At 41.7% G+C, this 25891-nt stretch overlaps 3 protein-coding genes across 3 annotated transcripts; 2 read left to right on the top strand and 1 right to left on the bottom strand.

Moving 5' to 3' along the window:
• The first annotated feature begins 2680 nt into the window (after positions 1–2680).
• Positions 2681–4689, top strand: LOC120045474 (gastric inhibitory polypeptide-like). Its single transcript, XM_038990364.1, has 4 exons — positions 2681–3889; positions 4008–4145; positions 4288–4384; positions 4511–4689. The coding sequence occupies exons 1-4, from the start codon at positions 3804–3806 to the stop codon at positions 4511–4513; spliced, it is 324 nt and encodes a 107-aa protein (XP_038846292.1). The 5' UTR covers positions 2681–3803; the 3' UTR covers positions 4514–4689.
• Positions 4690–5939: 1250 nt separating this feature from the next.
• On the top strand, positions 5940–12019 carry snf8 (SNF8 subunit of ESCRT-II). Its single transcript, XM_038991247.1, has 8 exons — positions 5940–6282; positions 6391–6441; positions 7051–7189; positions 7357–7461; positions 7552–7624; positions 10919–11060; positions 11318–11392; positions 11566–12019. The coding sequence occupies exons 1-8, from the start codon at positions 6229–6231 to the stop codon at positions 11701–11703; spliced, it is 777 nt and encodes a 258-aa protein (XP_038847175.1). The 5' UTR covers positions 5940–6228; the 3' UTR covers positions 11704–12019.
• A 41-nt stretch (positions 12020–12060) lies between these two features.
• calcoco2 (calcium binding and coiled-coil domain 2) lies at positions 12061–21122 on the bottom strand. Its single transcript, XM_038991246.1, has 16 exons — positions 20993–21122; positions 20280–20455; positions 19942–20044; positions 19568–19728; positions 19235–19360; positions 19002–19124; positions 18396–18521; positions 18181–18303; positions 15942–16057; positions 14293–14350; positions 13971–14144; positions 13696–13884; positions 13420–13515; positions 13140–13317; positions 12973–12995; positions 12061–12802 (listed from the first exon to the last, which is right to left on the bottom strand). The coding sequence occupies exons 2-16, from the start codon at positions 20445–20447 to the stop codon at positions 12638–12640; spliced, it is 1929 nt and encodes a 642-aa protein (XP_038847174.1). The 5' UTR covers positions 20448–20455; positions 20993–21122; the 3' UTR covers positions 12061–12637.
• Positions 21123–25891: the final 4769 nt, after the last annotated feature.

Raw genomic sequence — 25891 nt, 5'->3', positions numbered from 1 at the left:
CAACTCTGGCTAGCCACACTTCCCTCACCTTCACAGTCAGGATGGCGCAGTTAATGCAGGGGTCAGAAAGGGCCTCACGCAGGTGGCCAACGCCTAGGCAGGTGGGGCACAGGTCATGACCATCTTCTACTTGTAGTTCAGCTCCACAAGAGGAGCAGCAATGCACGCCCAGCATCATGGTGATGCGGTGTTCTCTCAGTTCAGAATGTGAAGAAAGTCAATTATAACATATGTCTTATGTGATACACTGATTCATCAAATTAACTAATATAATAGTAACCAGAAACTGTATACAACAGCTACCACAATACACAGTAAGGGTAGAGAGCTACAATAATCTGGCGGGAGCAGTACAGCACCTGCAAAATAATTTTGGGTAAGGCGAGGTAAAGTATGATCACAGGGTTGGAGCAGGAGAGATATTATGTTTAAACATAGGCTTATTTATGCGAAACACGTACAAATGGCTGTCGTTTGGTAAGCCAAGGTGACAACATACAGTGGCAGCTAGGTGGAGTTGGTAAACTAGCTGACGACACACAGTGGCTAGCTAGCTTGTACCATGCTAGTAATACCAGGGGAGAGGGAATACCAGGGGGAGGCCATCCGAATCCCACGTTTTATAGCTGGCTAGGCTAACAACCTTCCAAGAAGGGACAGCCAGCGAAAAATACGGAGCGAAGGGGTTGGTAATGTTCTGTAGTTGCGCCGTGATTGGCTCAGTGTTCTTTCACTCATGGGGAAACTATGTCACCACAAAATCTACGGGAGAGCTCAAAAATTCAAGCCCCTTTGGTGTAGCCATAGAGTTACATTGGAAGTGCCCATCCAAGAAGGCTCAAGGTCATTGGCCACAGATAAAATTATGTCAAATCACTTTATATCAACATTAGCTTTGATTGGACTGATCATGTCAACATCATACTTTCAAAATCTTAACTAGCAAGCTAGCAGTTATCATCATGAATCAAGTCTACAATCTACTGGCAAATTTTTTAAGAGAAATTATAGATAAAACTTATCGGTGCTCATCGATCATTGGACATAAACATTACACAACAAGTTGTAAATCGCAAGTTCAACAATAAGTAGTTTGAAAGGAATCAGTGGCTAAATGCAAGCATTGCAAAGCAATCACTAGCCAGCTATTCAGTGGAGTGGATGTGTGGTCCAAGTCTGGGTTTAAGGATCTCTTTTCCAAACTTAAAAGGATAAACATATAAAAAACATATATAAAACATATTCTGCTGCTTTCAAAACAACTGGAAACTCTGAACTGGGAAATATCAGACTTCAGTGAGTTCAAGACAACTGGGAACTTTGAAAAAAATGACCTCCGACTGGGAAAATATGTTTTGAACTGTCATCCAACTCGGCATTCCAAATCGGGAACTCGGCCTTCTTTCTAGAGCTCCGACCTGAAGGTTACTAACGTCATGATTAAACCTTGTTTTTTCCCCCCCAGAGTTCCCAATTGTCTTGAAAGCACCATAAATCCAGAGAATGTCAGACTTTGATGACAAAGTTTGATGACAAAATTTGCCCATGAAGGACCGCCGCGCCACCTTCCTTTTCAAGTGACCACAGCACAACAAGGTGAGTACAAAAATGTCTTGTTTGCTGCTGCATAAATTATGTACTATGCCAGGGAGATATGTATACCGTAGCTAAGAAAGTAATAGTAAGTGTATGTTGTGTAGTAAGCTGTTAGTAGCCCATGTGCCTTACCCTAATAATTTGGTCCCCTTTCACCTCATAATTTGGCCTACTGTTCTGACTTGGTGGTGCAAATGTAGCCTATAGCCTGTTTTAGAGAAATGTCATCATTGAATATTGTAAGAGCTTTCATTGTCTGCTTACAGTGGTCTCCAAAATTACTGGCACCCCTGACTGGCAATGCACAAACAATACTTAAAAAAATATAAACAATATAATTATAGAGAGAAACTCAAAATACCAACATGTGAGAAATACTGTATTTTATTAATGTTTCAATGGAACCAACCAAAATAATTTATTGATTTAATAAATTAAAAATCAATGTCCTCCAAATCAAGGTTTCACAATTAATGGCACCCTTAAAGATTATTGTAAATAACATCTACCAAAATTAAACCACAATATGCCCCCTTTATTTATCGTACGGTTCTGACTTGGTGTACAGGGAGAATACTGTAAGAACGGTCCATGTTCTGAATTCTGTCGCTGTACATTTCAAAAGTGCTGAACAAATAGGTATATTGACTACGTCCATTCTAGCTCGATCATTAATGTCTTAATCGAAATTATGTATTGTCATCCCCTTATGCCATCATTTGTACATTTCAGTTATCAATAGAAACCACATTTGTTTAAGCAAGTAAACCATATCAGCTATGTTTTTTTTAAAAGGCAGTAAATGAGGCTGAATTAAATGTTTTTCTGCCAGACAAGGCTCCGCTGATAGCCAGGTGTAACAGTGGTAAGGTGTTGGGACTGCTTTTGGGACTCTGCTGTTGGGACAGCTTTATGTAGGCCCTAACAGTTAGTGGGCACCGTTTGTCACCCTTATAGTCCAATTATAATGTATTGTTTAGGGTTGTATTGTGTTATGTAGTGGATTTGCTGGGATGCGTCTAAAAGCTTTTTTTTTTATTGCCCCACCAAGATTTACATGCTAAAATCGCCACTGGTCAGGTGATTCACTTCAATCACCAATATGTCACACCTGTGTGCTCTTTATCCTGTACTCATAAACATTTCCATGTTTTTGCTTTTAGGGATAAATACGAGGGCTTAGTTGATGTTCGGCCGGCAAGGTAGAGACGTGTTTTCTGCTTTCTCTGTGATGCATATTATTTACATTTTTTTCTTTCTGCATTGTTAGGAAGGGCCCGTAAGTAAGCATTTCACTGTTAGTTTACACCTGTTGTTAACAAAGTATGTGACAAATACAATTTCATTCGATATTGTGAGAGACAGGTGGGTTTAGCCTGGTCACTCCTTTAGCAACCTAAAATGACCATGATGAATAAAAAACAAACAGTAACAGCATTAGCATATTTACCATTACACCATCGTTCATATTTAAGACAAATCATGTTTTCCGATCTCAAGGACCATTTTAGATTTAAATTTAGCTACACGTAACCCAAAACAGGTTACAGCATTGAAAACATTCACCTTTTACTTCATTCCCTTATCTTCTAGTTTGACCATAAGCTGTTCACGTCTCAATTGTTTCCCATCTAGCACCATTCAGATTAGCCTAATAGCCCAGAAAGGTTTCCACTGATCATATTAAGGGTAGTTACCTCCAATCTAGAGAACAATTTTAAACATCCTATTATTTTACTCAGTGAGGAAAAACAGGCTTAAAAGTTTTGAATTTATTAGAAAGCTTGCTTATCGGAAGTATGTGTATATTATTGCCCTAATGTAGTGGAACTAAGGTGTTATTCCTGTTGATATGCCGGTGTTGCCACAAATCACCTCTGAGAAACTGTATAAAAGGACCAATGTCTTGTAGCAATTCACAAAAAGCCTGCATCTCTCACTGAAGAATATCCATTCACAAGGTAAGATAGTTTTCAAAATATACCCTTCCAGTATTCTGTTGTTCCAACTATACATTTCTACTTAATACATGCAATCTTGTGTCTAGCTTACTGTATGTGTAATACATTTACAGAAATATAACAGTTATTTAGAAATATAAAGGCATCCCTATATTGTAAGTGTAAGACATTCTCCACAATTGCAGTTTTTTTTCTCTTCCTGACTTTCTCTGACTCTCGCTTCTCTCCTCGTTTAGTTTTGTCACCATGAAGGTAGCTTTGTTTTCACTGGTGCTTCTCTGCCTGGCTGGGATGCTGCATGCTGAAGTCCTGTCCCAGTCTGACGAGAACAGGTAAGATTCCCATCCTGCGTTTGCGATGTCTGATCATATTTCATTTTGATGTTGAGTCGCCTGCATTATCAAATATGTCCATTCCTCTCGCATGTTTGTGTTCATGTCTGCTTGTTAGTCTCACAGAAAATGGACAGGGTTTGGGGAGAAGATATGCAGAGTCAACCATCGCCAGTGACATGAGCAAAATCATGGACTCCATGGTGCAGAAGAATTTTGTCAACTTCCTGCTCAACCAGAGAGAGAAAAAGAGCATGTAAGTCAAATTGGCTTTGAAATTACTATAATTACTGCAGTTCAGAACTTGAGATATGCAGAAGCTGAATCGGAGAGATATGCAGAAGCGGAGAGCAAATTCAGCCACTGGCAACGATAATAATAAAATAAAACTGTCATAGGTCTAATGTCACTCCAGAGGAAGATCCAGAGGCTCGGCTGTACAACAATCTCCTGAAAATGCTTGCACTGTGCATTCGCAGCAAGGGACAGATCCATGTGAGTTCATTCTGTGAACTACTTTAATATAGTAAATATAGTAAATTGTTGCCAAATTATTGGTTGTGTCATATTGTTTTTATTATAATATTTTCACATTTGTTTCCTCACTAAAACCGAACACAGTGATGTTTTGAAGAATATCAACAAATGATCAACATAGGTGGGAGAGTAATGCAAAGAAGTCAACCAAAACATTATGACAATTTGGAGGAAAATGTATGCTTTCTATTTTTGTGTACACAATATATATTGTAAAGTTAGAAATATGAATCCAGCATGTCTGAAGTTTTTCATAAATATTTGCTAAGGGGAAATAAAATAGCTTGAAGTAAAAAACAAAAATTGGCCTCACTGAGTTGTTAATTGCATCTAGCATTTTGCATGAGATAAACATTTCACAAAAGTAAAATCTTGAATTGCAATATTTTCACAAATGTTCAAATTTTTCACAAATGTCACACCTTAAAGAGTCCTACTGGTCATATTGAAAGAATAACAAGGTCCTTTGCGTAGCTTGAGAGGAGGCTTCATATACAGAGCATTCGGAAAGTATTCAGACCCCTTGACTTTTCCCACATTTTCTTACGTTACAGCCTTATTCCAAAATTCGTTTAATTCTTTTTCCCCCTCATCAATCTACACAAACGTATTACATTTTTGCAAATGTATTAAAAATTAAAAACAGAAATACTTTATTTACATAAGTATTCAGACCCTTTGCTATGAGACTCGAAATTGAGCTCAGGTGCATCTTGTTTCCATTGATCATCCTTAAGATGTTTCTACAACTTGATTGGAGTCCACCTGTGCTAAATTCAATTGATTGGAAATTATTTGGAAAGGCACACAACTGTCTATATAAGGTCCCACAGTTCATGTCAGAGCAAAAACCAAGCCGTGAGGTCGAAGGAACTGTCCGTAGAGCTCCGAGACAGGATGTGTCAAGGCACAGATTTGGGGAAGGGTACCAAAAAAATGTCTGCAGCGTTGAAGGTCCCCAAGAACACAGTGTCCTCCATCATTCTTAAATGGTAGAAATTTGGAACCACCAAGACTCTTCCTAGAGCTGGCCGGCCGGCCAAACTAAGCAATCGGGGGGAGGGCCTTGGTCAGGGAGGTGACTAAGACTCCAATGGTCAGTGGTTAAAAACAAATGGCAAGAGTTGTGGAACAGGGAGAGAAAGGGAAGACACCTGTATAAGATCCAGGAAAAGTTGGGGGCAGGGAGATCCTCAGGCCAAGAGAGAAGGGAGGAAAGTGTAATCAGAAGGCTGAGACTGCGACACACAGGGCTCAATAGTACCATGAAATTGGTGGGGAAACATCCAACTGGGAGGTGTCCTGTGTGGCTCAGTTGGTAGAGCATGGTACTTGCAATTCCTGGGTTGTAGGTTCAATTCCCATGGGGGACAAGTATGAAAGTGTATGCACTCACTCCTTCACAGTCTCTGATTCACAGTCTAGTTGGTGGCAGAAGAAGTCTCTTGCCGAGGCAGTAGGTGGCAGTACCAAATTTGATGGCATTGCCTCTCGTCAAACACAGGATGAAATTACTTCCGGGTTCCTAAACTAAGCAAATATACCTTGCTAGCTCTCAAGTGTCACGAATAGTTCGAAATGAGTCGATTTCAAAGTTGTGTGGATAGAAATTATTATTGAATAAGAACGGAATGCTGAGAGCTATCATATGGCTGCAATAGACTAAAAGCACCTCGCGACCTAACAAATTACTTTGACCGTGCAACTGTAAACTACCTAGCTACCTAACGTTAGTTGGCAAGCATAACAATAGCGGTGTAAACTTTTTCATAGCTAGCTAGTACTTTTTTCACATCAACAAGATGCATAGGAGAGGAGTAGGTGCGGGAGCAATCGCCAAAAAGAAGCTTGCAGAGGTAACGTTGTCTAGATGAATGGGCCCATCTACAAAATGTAAACAATGAATCCAAGGCATTTCAAAAGTACAACCATCTTATCCAAAACACTCTCTTATTTTTTTGTAGGCCAAGTATAAAGAGAGGGGGACAGTGTTAGCTGAGGATCAAATTGTTCAGGTAAGCTCGATAATAATATTATAATATGCCATTTAGCAGACACTTTCATCTAAAGCGACTTAGTCATGCGTGCATACATTTTACTTAAGAGTGGTCCCTGGAATCAACCCACTATCCTGGCGTTGCAAACAATCAAATTGATTTTATAAAGCCCAGTTTACACCAGTAAGTGTCACAAAGTGTTATACAGATACCCATCCTTAAACCCCAAAGAGCAAGCAATGCAGATGTAGAAGCACAGTGGCTAGGAAAAACTCCCGAGTAAGTAAGGAAGGAACCAAGGAAGAAACCTAGAGGGGAATCAGTCCTCTTCTGGCTGTGCAGGGTGGAGATTATAATAGTTTGGCCATTTAGGCCAGATTGTTCTGCAAGATGTTTAAATGTTCATAGATGACCGGTAGGGTCAGATAACAACCACAGTGGTTAAGGTAAATGTGGATATAGCACTTCAGGAGTAAATGCCAGTTGGGTTTTCATAGTCGAGCAGCGCCATACTCTACCAACTGAGCTTATGTGTGCAAGTGTGTCTTCATTGGAATGTTATTCAATCCATGTAGCTAGTCAAGCTGTTGCCATTGTGGAAATATCTAAAACATCATGGTCTTTCAGATGTCAAAACAGCTGGAGACCTTCAAATCTAACCTTGAGGAATTTGCCAGCAAGCACAAGCAAGAGATTCGTAAGAGTTCCCAGTTCCGGGTCCAGTTTCAGGAGATGTGTGCCACCATTGGAGTTGACCCACTTGCCTGTGAGAATCACAACTGTGTCTGTTTAAAATAGAAGTTGTTTTTGCTCTACATTAAAAGCCCATTAAAATGTCCTTTACTCCTTTTTTATGCATGTGGTTACTCATATGTTGTATTTATTCAAGGAATTGAAATACAACCAATGAAGTGTTTTCTGTATCATTGACAGCTGGCAAAGGCTTTTGGTCAGAGATGCTTGGTGTGGGTGACTTCTATTACGAGTTGGGTGTGCAGATCATTGAAGTATGCCTGGCCCTGAAACACAGAAATGGAGGTGAGGCTTCTTTGGAACATCATCAAAGTCATAGCAAAACACTGCATTTTGAAATGTGTCGTTCATTGGTGTTCCATCTCTGTGTTTTAGGACTTATTACCCTGGACGAACTCCATCACAGAGTGTTGAAGGGAAGGGGGAAATTTGCTCAGGATGTGAGCCAGTGAGTACTATCTGACAAATATCAGAAATGATATAATAAATTCTCTCCTAAGTAATGCAGAAAGTCAACATTTATCATCATATTTAATATTAGAGAGGATCTCATGTCAAATGCTGTTGAAGTAGTATGGCTACAGGTTCACTTGCCTCACCTAAACCCTATTCTTGTGGAAAGCGGCTATAGACCAAGTGCTAACAGTCAGTATCTGGATAATATGTGTGAAATGCTTGATAATGTATATGATATCAACAGAGAGGTTTATTTTCTGGGTGACCAAAATATTGACTGGCTTTAATCAAGCTGTCCACTCAAGAAAAAACCTTAAACTGTAACTAGTGCCTACAACCTGATTCAGGTTACCAGTGTATTTACAAACAGAACAGGAACTAAATCATCCACTTGTATTGAACACATCTTTACTAATGCTTCCGAAATCTGATCTAAAGCAGTTTCCACACCTATCAGATGTAGTGAACATAATAGTCATAGCTAGGAAAACCAAAGTTTCAAAGACTGGACCTAAAATAGTGTATAAGCGAACAAGAGGTTTTGCAATTATTCTTATGTTGAAGATGTGAAAAATATGTGTTGGTCTAATGTGTGTAATGAGGAACATGCTGACGCTGCACTTTAAACATGTATGAAATTGCTTCTTCCGGTTACTGACAGGCATGCGGCAATAAATAAACGTACTGTTAAAACGGCCAAATCCCCATGGATAGATGATTCATTTAAAAACTGTATGCCTGAGAGGGATGAGGCTAAGGGAATGGCAAATAAGTCTGGCAACACAGCAGATTGGCAAACATATAGTAAATTGAGAAATCACATGACTAAACAAAAATAAGAAGAAACTATACTATGGAACAAATATACATTATATAAAGAATAATAGTGAAAATCTCTGGAGTACCTTAAATGAAATTCTAGGCAGAAAAGCTAACTCTGCTCCATCGAGGTTGATGGCCCATTCATAACAAAACCCTTTGATATTGCCAACCACTTTAATAACTTTTTTGTTAGCAAGATAAGCAAACTTAGGCATGACATGCAATCAAAAAATGCTGAGCCTTCATATTCATGCATAAAGGACCAAATGATGAAAGACAAGCACTGTAGCTTTAAATTCTGCAAAGTGGGTGTGGAAGAGGTGAAAAAATTATTAATATCTATAAATAAGGGCAAACCACCTGGTACCGACAACCTGGATGGTGAACTACTGAGGTTGGTAGCGGAATACATTGCTACTCCTATGTGCCACATCTTAAATCTTGGCCTAGAAGACGGAGTGTGCCTTCAGGCCTGGAGGGAGACAAAGGACATTCCGCTGCCCCAAAATAGCAAAGCACCCTTGAATGGTTCAAACAATCAGCCTGTTACCGGTGCTTAGCATCATTTTTGAAAAAAAAATATTGTTCGACCAATGTTATTTTACAGAAAATAAATGAACAACAGACTTTCAGCATGCTTATAGGGAAGGGCACTCAACGTGTTCGGCCCTGACACAAATGACTGATGATTGGCTGAAAGAAATTGATAAGAAGATCGTGGGAGCTGTTTTGTTAGACTTCAGTGCAGCCTTTGATGTCATTGAAAAAACAGTTGTTATAAGGATTAACATAATTTGCCTTATCATGGATGGACTGATATCTGTCCAATAGAACACATGGAAGTCTCTGTAATGCAAATACGGTTGAGTGTGGTGTACCGCAGGGTAACCGGCTTGGACTATTATTGTTTTCTGTCTTTAGTAATGACCTTCCACTGACCTTGAATAAAGCCTCTTTGTCCATGTACGCAGATGACTCAACAGTATACACGTCGGCTGTAACAGTAAAATATATAACTGACACCCTTAACAGAGGTCTAGTCAGTTTTAGAATGGGTAACTAGCAATAGGCTGGTGTTAAATATCTCAAAAACTTAAAGCATCATTTTTGGCGACAAATCATTCGCTCAACCCTAAACCTCATCAATCGATTATTGAATAGTGTGGCTATTGAGCAAGTTAAGGAGACTAAACGAGCTATCATGGTCAAAATATATACAGTGCATTCGGAAAGTATTCAGACCCCTTAACTTTTTCCACATTTTGTTCCTGAGCGCTCTGGAGGTTTTCATCAATGATCTCTGTACTTTGTTCCGTTCATATTTCCCTCGATCTTGACTAATCTCCCAGTCCCTGCCGCTGAAAAACAACCCCAGAGCATGATGCTGCCACCACCATGCTTCATCGTAGGGATGGTGCCAGGTTTCCCCCAGATGTGACGCTTGGCATTCAGGCCATAGAGTTCAATCTTGGAACAATTGAATCAATTTTAGAATAAGGCTGTAACATAACAAAAAGTCAAGGGGCCTGAATACTTTCCGAATGCAATGGTTACTTAATTGGGAAGAGGTCTGTACACGATAAGGCATTGCTCTGCTTTCTTGATATCCCAGTCAACCAGACAGGTTCTACAGGCCCTAGTTTTGATGCACTTGGACTACTGTGCAGTTGTGTGGTCAGTTGCAGCAAAGAAGGACATAGGCAAATTGCAGTTGATCTAAAACAGGTCAGCACATATTGATTTCTCTTAGATGTACACGGAGGGCGAATGTCAACAGACATGCATGTCAATCTCTCCTGGCTCAAAGTTGAGGAGAGATTGACTGCATCACTATTGGTCTTTGTGCGAGGTATTGATGTGTCGAAGGTACCGAACTGTCTGTTCAAGCAGTTGGCACACAGTTCGGACACTCATCGGCACAACACTAGACATGTAACCAGAGGACTTCACTGTCCCCAGGTCCAGAACAGAGGCTGGGAAACACACAGTATTAAATAGAGCCATGACTAAATTGAACTCTGCCACCCCAGGTAACTCAAGCTAGCAAATAAACAAGATAAAAAATAAATTAAAGAACACCATACGGCACGACGGGGACTGTGGAGAGACAGAGACATTTTTATGCATTTTGTATTGTATTTTGCATTGTATTATGTATGTGATACGTGGTTGGGATAGGACTTTGATATGTGGTTGACTCGCCTGGCTGTGGGTCGCTCTGTATGGGAGCATCTGCTGAATGGCTAAATTGTAATGTAAATTTAGTGCTATGTATATTATGTATTTTATTTGTTGTCCTGTTTCCTGTTTGGACTCCAGGAAGAGTAGCCGCTGCCTCTCCAGCAGCTAATTGGGGATCCTAATAAATACTAAATACAATAATGTAAACATATTGATATTTATTAATCAACTTTAGTGCACTTTCATTATGAAGTTGAAATTGTATCTCTATTCTCCACTCCAGAGATGACTTGGTACGGGCCATAAAGAAGCTGAAAGTCATGGGGAACGGCTTTGGGATGATTCCTGTTGGAGGCTCTTACCTCGTGCAGTCAGTGCCAGCAGAGCTCAACATGGACCACACTGTGGTACTTCAGCTGGCTGAGGTAATCCTTCATTTCACCTCTTGAATCTGTATTGTGTGGCTGCCTCATCAGTAATTATGCTAAATGACTTGTCAAAAATGTCTCAGAATACTGATTGTGAGATTAAAGAGGGGCGCGGTTTGTTTTTTCTTGTGAGCAGTTGCCAACATCATGCTTGGATCCAGAACATGCTGCTCTGATACTTTTGCCGAGTCATTTAGAGGACTGCAAATATGGTGCCGGGTGTCATGAATATTTGTTTTTCTGCCAATTTGCAGAAGAAGGGCTACGTTTCAGTGAGTGAGATCAGAGAGAGTCTCAAGTGGGAGCGAGAGCGGGCCTGTCATGTGCTGGTAAGTCGCCTACAGAGGAAATGCAAAGCAAAGCTGCCAAGAGTTTAGGAGGATATTTTAGAGAAGGAAATGGTTAGAAGAAAATTGGGAGTGACGAAGCACCATAGAACCATGGTTCTTGATTTGATTTTAGCTCACCACCATCCTAACATACACACTCCTTGTTGTCTTAGGATCACCTGTTGAAAGAGGGCTTGGCGTGGTTGGATTCCCAAGCTTCTGGAGAGCCACAGTATTGGCTGCCAGCCCTCTTTTCTGAGCTGACTTCCCGTGATGTCACACCTGAGGAGGCCAATCAGATAACGCCTTAAGAAAGATAGGATTTTTGGTACGTGGGAAGTCTCGGTAACTTCTTGAAGAACAATGTGTGCCTGTTGGGAATGTCCTGAATTGAAATGGTGTATTTAACTTATAACTTTTAAAGGGTAGGTACCAATTATGTATATAAATCATTGGTAGGTACACGTGATATTGCTTCCTTCCCTTCAGCGATTGTGGAGATGAAAACTAGGTCACAATTGTTGTTTTCTGTGGCAGTTGTCAATCATGGATTAGTTTTTTTTATTTAAAAAAAAATGTCATTATATTCAATTACCTTCTATTAAAACATCAGAGGATTTCTTTGCATGTTGCAGTTTGTGCTACAAAAACATGTTTCTTTTCATGTCAACACAACTGTGAAGAGAACTTTATTTGTTGCTTGAACATCCCACATGAATCTCATTTCAACCCTTACATTATCAGAGAGCATCATTTGACCATTAATCATTTGACTTTATTATGCAACACATCATTTACATTTTAGCAGCAGGTTCAAGGGGAATATAGTGAAGTTAGCCAAAGTAAACATACAGTAGTTCAGAAGAGATAATAGCAGTAGAGTAAACCTAGGAAACGATTAAATAGCAAATCCATACAGTCCTATCCATCAGCGATGGAGGCAAATTAAGAAAAAACAGTCAACCCTAACCCTAAACATCAAAGTGTCTAAAACAATATGATCAATTCAGGCAAATTCAATTAGATACAGATTTCCCAGACATTAAATTCACAACCCTTATTTTACCAGGTAAGATAACGTTTACAGTAATAAACGGGACTTTAAATGTTTGTCTTACAATGTCGTGGATAGGTTGTTAGCCTGTATTTATTTGTCCCCCCCCCACCTCTTAGAAATATAATTAGTAGGGTATCAGCTTTCTTTAAATAGTAGTCAACTCTCTGGGTTGTGAGGATGTGGCCTCCCTACACCTCATGGCTGTAGACGTGTTCTTCATACTTGGTCTGCTCCATTCCGTCACAGATGAGGGTGCAAAAGGGGCACACTCTGTGGCTGTCCTCGTGCAGCTCCAGCTCATTCGGGGTGATGCCAGGGAAGCGCTCATGGCAGTGACGACACGTCAAGGACAACTATGGGACAGACACGGGTCATAAGTGGTAATAATATCGGATCTAGACTGGATAGTTAACTACTCCAGCACAAAAATTATAGAGCATTATGAAACCAAACCACTAGTGTATGTTGTTGCAAACATAATCTGCCGTATAACCATGTATATCATAGGAATGACTTAACATACCTCCTCCGCGTTTGTCGCAGGGCCTGCAAACAGAATCATATGTCAGCCATAGTTGAACCTGTTTTGTTATTTTCCAAGAAGGCGTGTCCATGAGGCACAAGTGGCGTTCATGTCTCATTTAAGAATATTTAGGTGAGGCTTTCCACCAGCTGGAATATTGGGAATACCTGGGGTCTCATAAGGGTTCCCAAAGTGGAGAGAGGCAGCCAGTGTATCTTGCTGCTGCTCCTCAGTGGGGGTGGGGTCAGTTGAAGAGCCATAAGGGTTGGGATGCTGCATGGACACTGGAGCAGCCTGGATGTCAGCAAACTCCTTGCGGAGTCTCTCAACATTTCTTTTGAGATCCTGATAGATAGAATACAGTGGCAAAACCCCAATGTAAGCAAATGTCCCTAATTGTAAATAATTAAATGACTAGTAAAGAGTATCAAAATTCACAGCAATCACCTGATTTTCTCTGGACAGCTCCTCTTTCTCTACTTTAGCGATCTCTGCCATGCTTTCTTTCTCCTCAATGACTCTGTGGAACTCTAAAAGTTGCATCTGAGAGGAGAGAACAGGGAACTTGTGATCAGCCAAGAGAATACGTTTAGTGCGTTTTATATTCATTTGCTCTCACAGGTGAACTACTTTCCCAGAACAAACAACATATTGGTAAGAAAAAAATGATATCCCCGACCCTGTCTGTGGATCGAAATAGCGTCAAAGATATTCTCTAAGCACCTCTAGTTTGCTGCTTTTCTGCTCCGCCTGTGTAGACCTCATGACTATGAGATTCGTGCACTCATTGACCTTCACCAGTTCCCCCTCTGCTTGCTCTGCACGTCTGCGTGTGTTATTGGAAGCCTGCAGCTCCTGGTGCAACTGTGTCCGAGCCTCCTGCAGCTGGCCAAGAAGAGCTTGGTATTGCACCTGAAGGCACACAAGAAGACTACAGTATTACATTTCACAATGGCGTGTACAGGAAGGACATTGTTATTTTAGCAACTTGTTCCAACCTTCAAATCACTGTCCACCATCTCCTGCTGTGGCTGGAGCCCCTGCTCTGACAGGCTTCTGTGTAAGGCCTTGTTCTCAGTCTTCAAGTCCTCCAGGTCATGTGTGAGACCACGCAGTTTGCGCAGCTCCACAGAAAGCTTCGCCTTCTCTTTCTCACTGCTCTGGAGATCCACCTGGAAAGGGTCAACATGAGATTCTGTGATTGACAGGTTTTTTTCACATCAAAGAAAGCACTAAATTAATTGGCCAACAGGTCTTTTAAAGAGTGTATGTGTGTTACAGGCATGCATTTACATCAATTACTCTGCTGAGTGTGCTGACCTGTAGAAGCTGAATGTTATCCTTCAGTCTGTAAGACTCCTGCTCAGAATCTCTCAGCCTATTGACACAGGGGCATGAGGAACAGCATTGTTACACAAGTGTAAAAAATATATATATAAACTCAGCAAAAAAAGAAACAGCCCTTTTTCAGGACCCTGTCTTTCAAAGATAATTCGTAAAATTCCAAATAACTTCACAGGTCTTCATTGTAAAGGGTTTAAACACTGTATCCCATGCTTGTTCAATGAACCATAAACAATTAATGAACATGCACCGGTGGAACGGTCATTAAGACACTAACAGCTTAGACGGTAGGCAATTAAGGTCATAGTTACAAAAACTTAGGACACTAAAGAGGCCTTTCTACTGACTGAAAAACACCAAAAGAAAGATGCCCACGGTCCCTGCTCATCTTTGTGAACGTGCCTTAGGCATGCTGCAAGGAGTCATGAGGACTGCAGTAGTGGCCAGGGCAATAAATTGCAATGTCCGTACTGTGAGACGCCTAAGACAGCGCTACAGGGAGACAGAACGGACAGCTGATCGTCCTCGCAGTGGCAGACCACATGTAACAATACCTGCACAGGATCAGTACATCCGAACATCACACCTGCGGGACAGGTACAAGATGGCAACAACAAATGCCCGAGTTACACCAGGAACGCACAATCCCTCCATCAGTGCTCACTGTCCGCAATAGGCTGAGGGCTTGTAGGCCTGTTGTAAGGCAGGTCCTCACCAGACCACCGGCAACAACGCCGCCTATGGGCACAAACCCATGTCGCTGGACCAGACAGGACTGGCAAAAATTTCTCTCACTGACAAGTCGCGGTTTTGGTCGGATTCGCATTTATCGTCGAAGGAATGAGCGTTACACCGAGGCCTGTACTCTGGAGCGGGACCTATTTGGAGGTGGATGGTCCATTATGGTCTGGGGCGGTGTGTCACAGCATCATCGGACTGAGCTTGTCGTCATTGCAGGCAATCTCAACGCTGTGCGCTACAGGGAAGACATCCTCCTCCCTCATGTGGTACCCTTCCTGCAGGCTCATCCTGACATGACCCTCCAGCATGACAATGCCACCAGCCATACTGATCGTTCTGTGCGTGATTTCCTGCAAGACAGGAATGTCAGTGTTCTGCAATGGCCATCGAAGAGCCCGGATCTCAATCCCATTGACCACGTCTGGGACATGTTGGATCGGAGGGTGAGGGCTAGGGCCATTCCCGCCAGTCCGGAAACGTGCAGGTGCCTTGGTGGAAGAGTGGGGTAACATCTCACAGCAAGAACTGGAAAATCTGGTGCAGTCCATGAGGAGGAGATGCACTGCAGTAGTTAATGCAGCTGGTGGCCACACCAGATACTTTTGATTTTGACTCCTTCCCTTTGTTCAGGGACAAATTATTCCATTTCTGTTATTCACATGTCTGTGGAACTTGTTAAGTTTCTGTCTCAGTTGTTGAATCTTATGTTCATACAAATATTTACAGATGTTAAGTTTGCTGAAAATAAACACAGTTGACAGTGAGAGGACGTTTCTTTTTTTGCTGAGTTTATATATAGACAGGATGATATCATGATATGACTGGAAAGGTGTTGTACTAGGAAGATATGTCCATTGAATGGATTGCTCGAGACAAGTACTCACTGTGCAATCTCCACACTTTGAACCTCAACCTTTCCTTTCAACTCCTCTCGCTCCTTCTTCAGCTGTTTGATCTTGGTCAATGCTCGTTCATATTTCTCACAAATAGGAGTCAGAGACTGCAGGCATTTGTGAAGAGAAATAGCAAGTTAAAGTGATTCAGACTTTGTCCCTTTTTAAGCCAATTTTTGCGAGTGCAGTTCGCTTAATATTTTGTGTAGCGTAAACACTCCAAAGGAACTCAAACCCCTCAAAAGATCCCCCCGAAGTGAACCGAACTGAGACCATCTCGAGAGGTGGTCTGACTTCGGTTCGCTTGAATTCTGCAGGCCGGTTCTTTTTTTTTTAGACCAATGTGAACACAAAGCTCCCCAGGTTCGCTTGTCGTTATTCCTGCACCACACACTACACTACTTTATTAAAGAGGACTATACAGTGCCTTCGGAAAGTATTCAGACCCCTTGACTTTTTCCACATTTTGATAGGTTACAGCCTTATTCTAAAATGTATTCAATCTACACACGATACCGCATAATGACAAAGCAAAAACTGGTTTGTAGAAGAAGAAAAAACGGAAATATCACATTTACATAAGTATTCAGATCCTTTACTCAGTACTTTGTTGAAACCCCTTTGGCTGTGATTACAGCCTTGAGTCTTCTTGGGTATGACGCTACATGCTTGACATACATGTATTTGTGGAGTTTCTCCCATTCTTCTCTGCAGATCCTCTCAAGCTTCTTCAGGTTGGATGGGTAACGTTGGTGCACAGCTATTTTCAAGTCTCTCCAGAGATGTTTGATAGGGTTTAAGTCCGGGCTCTGGCTGGGCCACTCAAGGACATTGAGACTTGTCCCGAAGCCACTCCTGCCTTGTCTTGGCTGTGTGCTTAGGGTCGTTGTCCCGTTGAAAGGTGAACCTTCGCCCCAGTCTGAGGTCCTGAGTGCTCTGGAGCAGGTTTTCATCGAGGATCTCTCTCTACTTTGCTCTGTTCATCTTTGCCTCGATCTTGACTAGTCTCCCAGTCCCTGCCGCTGAAAAACATCCCCAGAGCATGATGCTGCCACCACCATGCTTCACCGTAGGGATGGTGCCAGGTTTCTTTCAGATGTGACGCTTGGCATTCAGGCCAAAGAGTTCAATCTTGGTTTCATTAGACCAAAGAATCTTGTTTCTCATGGTCAGAGTCTTTAATTGCCTTTTGGCAAACTCCAAGCGGGCTGTCGTGCCTTTTACTGAGGAGTGGCTTCCATCTGGCCATTCTACCATAAAGGCCTAATTGGTAGTGCTGCAGAGATGGTTGTCCTTCTGGGAGGTTCCCCTATCTCCACAGAGGAACTCTAGAGCTCTGTCAGAGTGACCATCAGGTTGTTGGTCACCTCCCTGACCAAGGCCCTTCTCCCCCAATTGCTAGGTTTGGCCGGGTGGCCAGCTCTAGGAAGAGTCTTGGTGGTTCCAAACTTCTTCCATTTAAGAATGATGGAGGCCACTGTGTTCTTAGAGACCTTCAATGCTGCAGAAATGTTTTGGTACCCTTTCCCAGATCTGTGCCTCGACACAATCCTGTCTCGGGGCTCTATGGACAATTCTTTTGACCTCGTGGCTTGGCTTTTGCTTTGACATGCACTGTCAACTGTAGGACCTTATATAGACAGGTTTGTGCCTTTCCAAATCATGTCCAATCAATTGAATTTACCACAGGTGGACTCCAATCAAGTTGTAGAAACATCTTCAAGGATGATTCATGGAAACAGGATGCACCTGAGCTCAATTTTGAGTCTCATAGCAAAGGGTCTGAATACTTATGTAAATAAAGTATTTCAGTTTTTGTTTATTTATACATTTGCATTTTCGCTTTGTCATTATGGGGTATCGTGTGTAGATTGCTGGGGAAATTAATTTATTTAATCCATTTTAGAATAAGGCTGTAACGTAACAAAATGTGGAAAAAGTCAAGGGGTCTGAATACTTTCAGAAGGAACTGTATGTGAAAACACCCTTCGATACATGACAAGGAGACAGAGAAAGTGTGGGGAAAAAAGAGTAGAGGCATTGAAAAATATTGATGGTATACAAACAGCTGTCACATGTTTTGACACGTTCACCAAATATTTTTTATGAATTGGGGTCAGAGACTCTAGCCTTTCATGGAAAGAAACTGTTAGAAACAAGACAAAATGTACTCCATAGTAGTGGTAGTTCTTTGGTAGTCCCAAATGGGAAAATGGTTTGCGACAGTTACCTCCTGTCCTGTGTGTGATTCATCCATTGATTTGTCATTCTGTGTCAGTTCTTCATGCTCTCTAGCATTCTGTTGCTGTTGCTCCAGTTTGCTCACTACCTGTGCAAGTTCCTCTTTGGATTCCTACAGGAACAATATACAATTCATCACCCTCTCAGCCTGATTAGGGGCTAGAAGTAAACCTGCTGGTGGAAAGAAAAGACTTTCAAACGAACCTTGAGGCGGTCAACCTCTTGCTGTTGCTCCTTTAGGGCACGTGTCAGAGTCTCATTTTGCTCTTTCAGTTGCCCCAACTCCATGGCCAGCTCTTCTATCTTCCTCTCACTTTGCACCACCTGTTCCTAGATTCAGAAATGCTCAAATCATGTCCATAACCTCTACTGGTTATGGATATGGAACACTAGTCACTTTAATAATGTTTACATACTGCTTTACTCATCTCATATGTATATACTGTATTCTATTCTACTGTATTTTAGTCAATGCCACTCCGAAATTGCTCACCCTAATATTTATATACTTCTTAATTCCATTATTTTACTTTTAGATTTGTGTATTGTTGTGAATTGTTAGATACTACTGTACTGTTGGAGCTAGGAACACAAGCATTTCGCTACACCCGCAATAACATCTGCTAAATAGGTGTATGTGACCAATACACTTTGATTTGTTTACTGTGTTTGGAAAGTCCCATCTATCCATCAAGTATAGTTCCACCAGTTATGTTGAAAAGCATTTATGTTTCAGTATGGAAAGAGTTTCTTAGTTGTCAGATGATTTGTGATCACTGTGTTGTAGACACAGAATTCACCAAATATTACCTCCTGTCCTTTGTGTGAGTCTTCCATTGATTTAGCTTTCTGTGTCAGTTGTTCATGCTCTTTTGACTTCTGCTGCTGCTTCTCCAGGTTCCCGTCTGCCTTGTATAGTTCCTCGTTAGACAACTGCAGAAGTAATGTTACAATTCTGTTACCTCACATTGTAATTTCCCTTCTCACACATGACTAGGGGCTAGAAATTAGCAGATGCTGTAACGAACATCTTGAAAACAAACCTTGAGGCAATCAATCTCTTGCTGTTGCTCCTTCAGGACTCCTCTCAAAATCTCATTTTGCTCTTTCAGTTGCCCCAACTCCATGACCATCTCTTCTTTCTCCCTCTCACGTTGCTCTACCTTTTCCTAGATTCAGAAATGCACATCATGTACATACCTAACCTCTCCTACGGATAATTCTAGCTAAAATGTTCTTGTGAGGGACATCATCTCCTTGACTCAGCAACTAAGCAAGCCAAACAACAAGTTCTGCATTTTTAAGTATTTCAAGCATGGTCTTTAAAACACAATCAAATCAACTTTTAATGTTAGGTATGGTGGATTGCGTTGTACCTGTGTTGTGATGACCAAGAGGTCGTTTTCCAGGCTGCCGTCTGTGCTTTGTTCCCCTGAGGTTTTAAAGCAGAAGGGGGTGCTGGCTCCTCTCACTTGGCCGTTGCTATCAATATAGCAAAACTGATAGAACTCTGCATCATCCTTTGGCAAGTAGTATGCTATCAGAATAACAACATCATTGTCAGTGTAATCCCCAGCATAATATTGATCACTTGAATGTCAAATAAATGTCATTTGTATCTAAAATTAAGAAATGAACATGGGCCTATAGGTATCATCAAAAATGAATTAACCGAAATTGATCACGATCATTCATATCAAAGTTCATGTCAGTTGAAAAGTTTGAGGATAAAATGCACACATGGTCTTACCATTAAAAAGCACTTGTTTTCTGTTTGCATCCTGTTTTATCAGATTCAATGATGGTTCTATCCACACAAATGTGTAATAATCCTTTGTGGTGCTCCAGCCCACCTGCACAACATCAGTTATAACACAATCAGCACAACATCAGTTATAACACAATCAGCACAACATCAGTTATAACACAATCATGACTGACTGACAACTGGGAGGCATTCCAGACTGTGGATTTCTATTGTTAAATATATTAGGTTATTATTTCCTTTGTGGAAATACAATCCATATCATAATATCTGATGAAACAGACCACTCATGAATATTCATGACAAAATATCTATAAACTCACCTTGAATATCCCCACCCAGTCTCTGGGGTTCTGTTGAATGGCTGCTGTCAGAGTGTAGCAGCAAGTCACGGCAATATTTGGTGCGTAGGAGTGGGGGATTTCCTGAAATACAACCTGGGAAAAGGTTGTTGACAATTCCATGTTGGCTGCACTTTCGACGCTCTCCATTGTGACCTCTGAAATGGAGAATATAGCAAAATGAAAACAAGTAGGCCCAACATGCGCATAAAAAACTAACAGCATGTACAACTCGAATAAACCATAATTTATGTTCTCAACTGAACCCCGTATATGTATCTAATCTGGCAGCATACGTTGCGGATGGTTCGTGTGTTAATTAGAAGGCCAAACATTTTATAACACATAAAAATTGCATACAATGTTGCGTTCGCAAAACTAAGTTTCACTTTCATTTAAAAAAAATTGTGAAACGTATCGCCTATTTTTCACACTTGACAATCACATTTAACATACCCATAAATGTTTTTTTAAGACTTTTGGACGTCAATTTGATTGTCAAACATATACTTCTAACCCAATAACTTATTCGAGGGTGATTTATTATGTTTGATCAAGCTACAATAAGCCATACAGGGCCACAAATAAATCACTGGAGAGAAAACGAATATGAAAGTGAACACAATTCTGTCACTATTAAGATCAATGTGTTATACGGTTTAGCTAAAATAATGACATTAAATGGTTGAACTTACATGAAGTTTGGACTGCCAACAGCAACTGCCAGTTCAACTCAGCGGTGTCGCAACTCAGACAACAACAAGAAGTACTTACTGTCCCTAGGTATTAATTTCCAGCAGAGAGGAAGAGGTTAGGGGAGAGGGATAACAGGGCTAAAATCTATCTTCTCCAACAGGTGGCGTTGTTTCGTTTTTTTCGCTCAACAAGCGAGGAGCTTTTGTATGGAGGTCAATGAGAAAGTGTCGAATTTTGTTAACACAAAAATGCGATGGCTTATTTTCTATGTGTGGCTTATTTGATCAAATAGAAGTCTCATAATGATGAGGTTGTTACGAGTGTACGGATATAAATAGGACACCTGACATCCCGGGAACTTTGAGAAAACACACTTTATATCGGAGTTGTGGCTGGTCATTACTACTTACCCCAGCCACAAAGTCATAAAGCCCATTTCTACAATGTATCTTCTTAAAATGTGATTTTAAACCTAACATTAACCACACTGATAATCTTATGCCTAACCATAACCTTAAATGAACACCAAAAATCCGATTTTTGTTTTCATACATTCTTTTATGATCGCCTATAGCCAATTCAGACTTTGTGGCTGTGGTAACTTGTGGAAACCCTCGTGCCTGCTGTTCGAACACGTACATGTTTCTACTTTCCCTTTCGCCTAGACCAGTGTTTGCCAGGACATGAATTTGATGTGGCGCATGACAAGCACACCGTATTCTACTTGTCAACTAATCATCAATATTTGACAAGTTAAATCAGTTTTTTTTGTCCTTGGATTCATCAGAAATGTGTGCTGCTGTTGAGGGTACTCGAGGACCCGAGTTGGGAAACACTGATCTAGACAGTTGGGGAGATTTCACAATATGAAATGGGATATAGCCTCTTCCCTCCCGAAAGTTGGATATTGACCTGTCCCCATTATTAAAGGGTTGGTCTTATGTTGTGACTGTGGTAATTGCTGATGTCAATGAGTGGCAATGCACTAGTCAATATAGCACTATATACTAGGAAAGGGGTTCAGGTAGCCTTGGTGTCAGACTGTTTCTGTATTCAACTATGACAGTTCAGCTAAAGCAAAAATAGACTGTCACCCAGGATAGATGATAAGATGGGAGATAATCGTGATCAACTTTCAATTCCCTGCATCTGCTGTAGTGCACTCAGATATCTGTATGTAGCATGTAGCCTACAGGCTTCTCCTCAGTTAATCAGTTGTTTTCTAGAGGAAACCAACAACATCATGTCATATTGTTGGTTGAATTACACAATCTCCTGTGTCTACTTGAATACTTGGCAATCTGGTGTGATTGAAGGTGCAAGGATTCCTCCTTCCATTGGCAAACAATAGCAGATGAAACAAGGGCCATAGAGGATGACAACCAATGGAAATCTAAGGCATACAATGGGTAGAACTTTGCTATAGCAGAAGCAGACACCAAATCAAGTAAAATAAAATTGTATGTGTCACATGTGCCGAACACAACAGGTGTAGAACTTACAGTGAAATGCTTACTTACAAGCCCTTAACCAACAATGCAGTTTTAAGAAAAATATGTGTTATGTAACATCTAATTAAAGAGCAGTAGTAAAATAACAGTAGCGAAGCTATATACAGGGGGTACCAGTACAGAGTCAATGTGCGGGGACACCGGTTAGTTGAGTAATTGAGGTAATATGTACATGTAGATAGTGTAAAAGTGACTATGCATAGATAATAACCAGAGAGTAGCAGCAGCGTAAAAGAGGGTGGGGGAGCAATGGTAGTGTGGCAGACCAGGGGGTTTGGTCAAGACGTTTACACAGATCAGACACGGACAGAGTATGATTAGCTCGGTTTCAAGGGTGTTTATTTAAATAATAAATCAAAAAGAAAAGGATAGGTCTCCCCCATGAGACCCTCTTCGGGATACTGTCTTCTCGGCTCCGGGTCTTGCTGTATCCTGTCGGGCACAAAAACTGAACTCCCTCCTCATACCTCTGCAACCGTCCCCAACTATACGGGAGTCCTTTCTTCCCCCACTCTCTCCTGTGTGCTGCCCTTCTGGCAGCTTTATGGGCCTTGCACAGCTGGTGAGCAATCAGCCCTTGATTACTCACCAGCTCCCAATCAGCCCCAATTAGTCCTGGCCGGAGAGCCCGTCGAGACCTGGCACGTCAAGCAGATGGAGCCATCGCCTCGTGATGTCGCCTCGACGAGGCTCCCCCTGGTGGCTGACCTGCTGTACACCACAGTAGCCATTTGGTTAGCTATTCAGGAGTCTTATGTCTTGGGGGTAGAAGCTGTTAAGAAGCCTCTTGGACTTAGACTTGGCGCTCCGGTACCGCTTGTTGTGCGGTAGCAGAGAGAACAGTCTTTGACCAGGGTGGCTGGAGTCTTTGACAATTTTTAGGGCCTTCCTCTGACACGCCTGGTATAGAGGTCCTAGATGGCAGGAAGCTTGGCCCCAGTGATGTACTGTAGTGCCTTGGGGTCGGAGGCCGAGCAGTTGCCATACCAGGCAGTGATGCAACCAGTCAGGGTGCTCTCGATGGTGCAGCTGTACAACCTTTTGAGGATCTGAGGACCCATGCCAAATCTTTTCAGTCTCCTGAGGAGGAATAGGCTTTGTCGTGCCCTCTTCACGACTGTCTTAGTGTGTTTGAACCATGATAGTTTGTTGGTGATGTGGACACCAGGGAACTTGAAGCTCTCAACCTGCTCCACTACAGCCCCGTCGGTGAGAATGGGGGCGTGCTCGGTCCTTCTTTTCCTGTAGTCCACAATCATCTCCTTTGTTTTGATCACGTCGAGGGAGAGGTTGTTATCCTGGCACCACACGGCCAAGTCTCTGACCTCCACCCTATAGGCTGTCTCATCGTTGTCGGTGACACTGTTGTGTCATCAGTAAATTTAACGATGGTGTTGGAGTCGTGCCTGGCCATGCAGTCATGGGTGAACAGGGAGTACAGGAGGGGACTGAGCACGCACCCCTGATGGGCCCACGTGTTCAGGATCAGTGTGGCAGATGTGTTGTTACTTACCCTTACCACCTGGGGGCGGCCCGTCAGGAAGTCCAGGATTCAGTTGCAGAGGGAGGTTTTTAGTTCCAGGGTCCTTAGCTTAGTGATGAGCTTTGAGGGCACTATGGTGTTGAATGCTGAGCTGTAGTCAATGAATAGCATTCTCACATAGGTGTTCCTTTTGTCCATGTGGGAAAGGGAAGTGTGGCGTGCAGTAGAGATTGCATCATCTGTGGATCTGTTAGGGTGGTATGCAAATTGGAGTGGGTCTAGGGTTTCTGGGATAATGGTGTTGATGTGGGCCATGGCCAGCCTTTCAAAGCACTTCATAGCTACAGATGTGAGTGCTACGGGTTGGTAATCATTTAGGCAGGTTACCTTAGTGTTCTTGGGAACAGGGACTATGATGGTCTGCTTGAAATTGGTTTTGGTATTACAGACTCAGTCAGGGACAGGTTGAAAATGTCAGTGAAGACACTTGCCAGTTGGTCGGTGCATGCTTGGAGTACACGTCCTGGTAATCCATCTGGCCATGCGGCCTTGTGAATGGTGACCTGTTAAAAGGTCTTACTCACATTGGCTACGGAGAGCGTGATCACACAGTTGTCCGGAACAGCTGATGCTCTCATGCGTGCTTCAGTGTTGCTTGCCTCGAAGCGAGCATATAATTCATTTAGCTCGTCTGGTAGGCTTGTGTCACTGGGCAGCTCTCGGCTGTGCTTCCCTTTGTAGTCTGTAATAGTTTGCAAGCCCTGCCACATCCGACACGAGTCGGAGCCGGTGTTGTATGATTTAATCTTAGTCCTGTATTGATGCTTTGCCTGTTTGATGGTTCGTCTGAGGGCATAGCGGATTTCTTATAAGCTTCCGGGTTAGAGTCCCGCTACTTGAAAGCGACAGCTCTACCCTTTAGCCTCTCTTGGGTAGGGGACAGTATTTTGAAGTTTGGATGACAAACGTGCCCAAAGTAAACTGCCTGTTACTCAGGCCCAGAAGCTAGGATATGCATATGCATGGTAGTATTGGATATAAAACACTCTGATGTTTCTAAAACTGTTAAAATAATGTCTGTGAGTGTAACAAAACTGATATGGCAGGCAAAAACCTGCGGAAAATCCATCCAGGAAGTGGGATTTTTTTGATGTGAGTTGTTTTCCATTGAATGCCTATTGACTATGTTATGGGTTAGGGCCCAGATTGCAGTTCCTATGGCTTCCACTAGATGTCAACAGTCTTTAGACATGCTTTCAGGCTTGTATTTTTAAAAACGAAGAGTAAAAATACCTTTTGATCAGAGGAAGAATGCAGAGCAGCTTTGCGCATGTGAACGATAGCGCACCGTTCGTTGTTTTTCCTTTCTATTGAAAACGCTATTGTCCGGTTGAAATATGATTTGATTATTTAGACACTAGACAACCTGAGGATTAATTATAAACATTGTTTGATATGTTTCGACGAACTTTACCGGTACTATTAGGATGTATTCGTTTGCATGTTTTGACCGCCCTGGAGCCAGTGGATTACTGAACAAAACGCGCCAACAAAACTGAGTTTTTGGGACATAAAGAGGGACTTTATTGAACAAAACAAACATTTATTTTGTAACAGGGAGTCTTGTTAGTGCAACCATATGAAGATCATCAAAGGTAAGTGATTAATTTTATCGCTATTTCTGACTTTTATGACTCCTCTACTTGGCTGGAAAATGTTTGTATGCGTTTGTAAGCGGGGCGCTGTCCTCAGATAATCGCATGGTATGCTTTCGCCGTAAAGCCTTTTTGAAATCTGACACAGCGGCTGGATTAACAAGAATTTAATCTTTAAACCGATGTATAACACTTGTATATTTTATGAATGTTTATTATGAGTATTTCTGTATTTTGAATATGGCGCTC

This window comes from Salvelinus namaycush, chromosome 4 (genome assembly GCF_016432855.1).
Source record: "Salvelinus namaycush isolate Seneca chromosome 4, SaNama_1.0, whole genome shotgun sequence".
Lineage (NCBI taxonomy): Eukaryota > Metazoa > Chordata > Actinopteri > Salmoniformes > Salmonidae > Salvelinus > Salvelinus namaycush.
The sequence above is the reverse complement of the archived record's forward strand: the minus strand, read 5'-3'. Positions and strand labels throughout refer to the sequence as shown.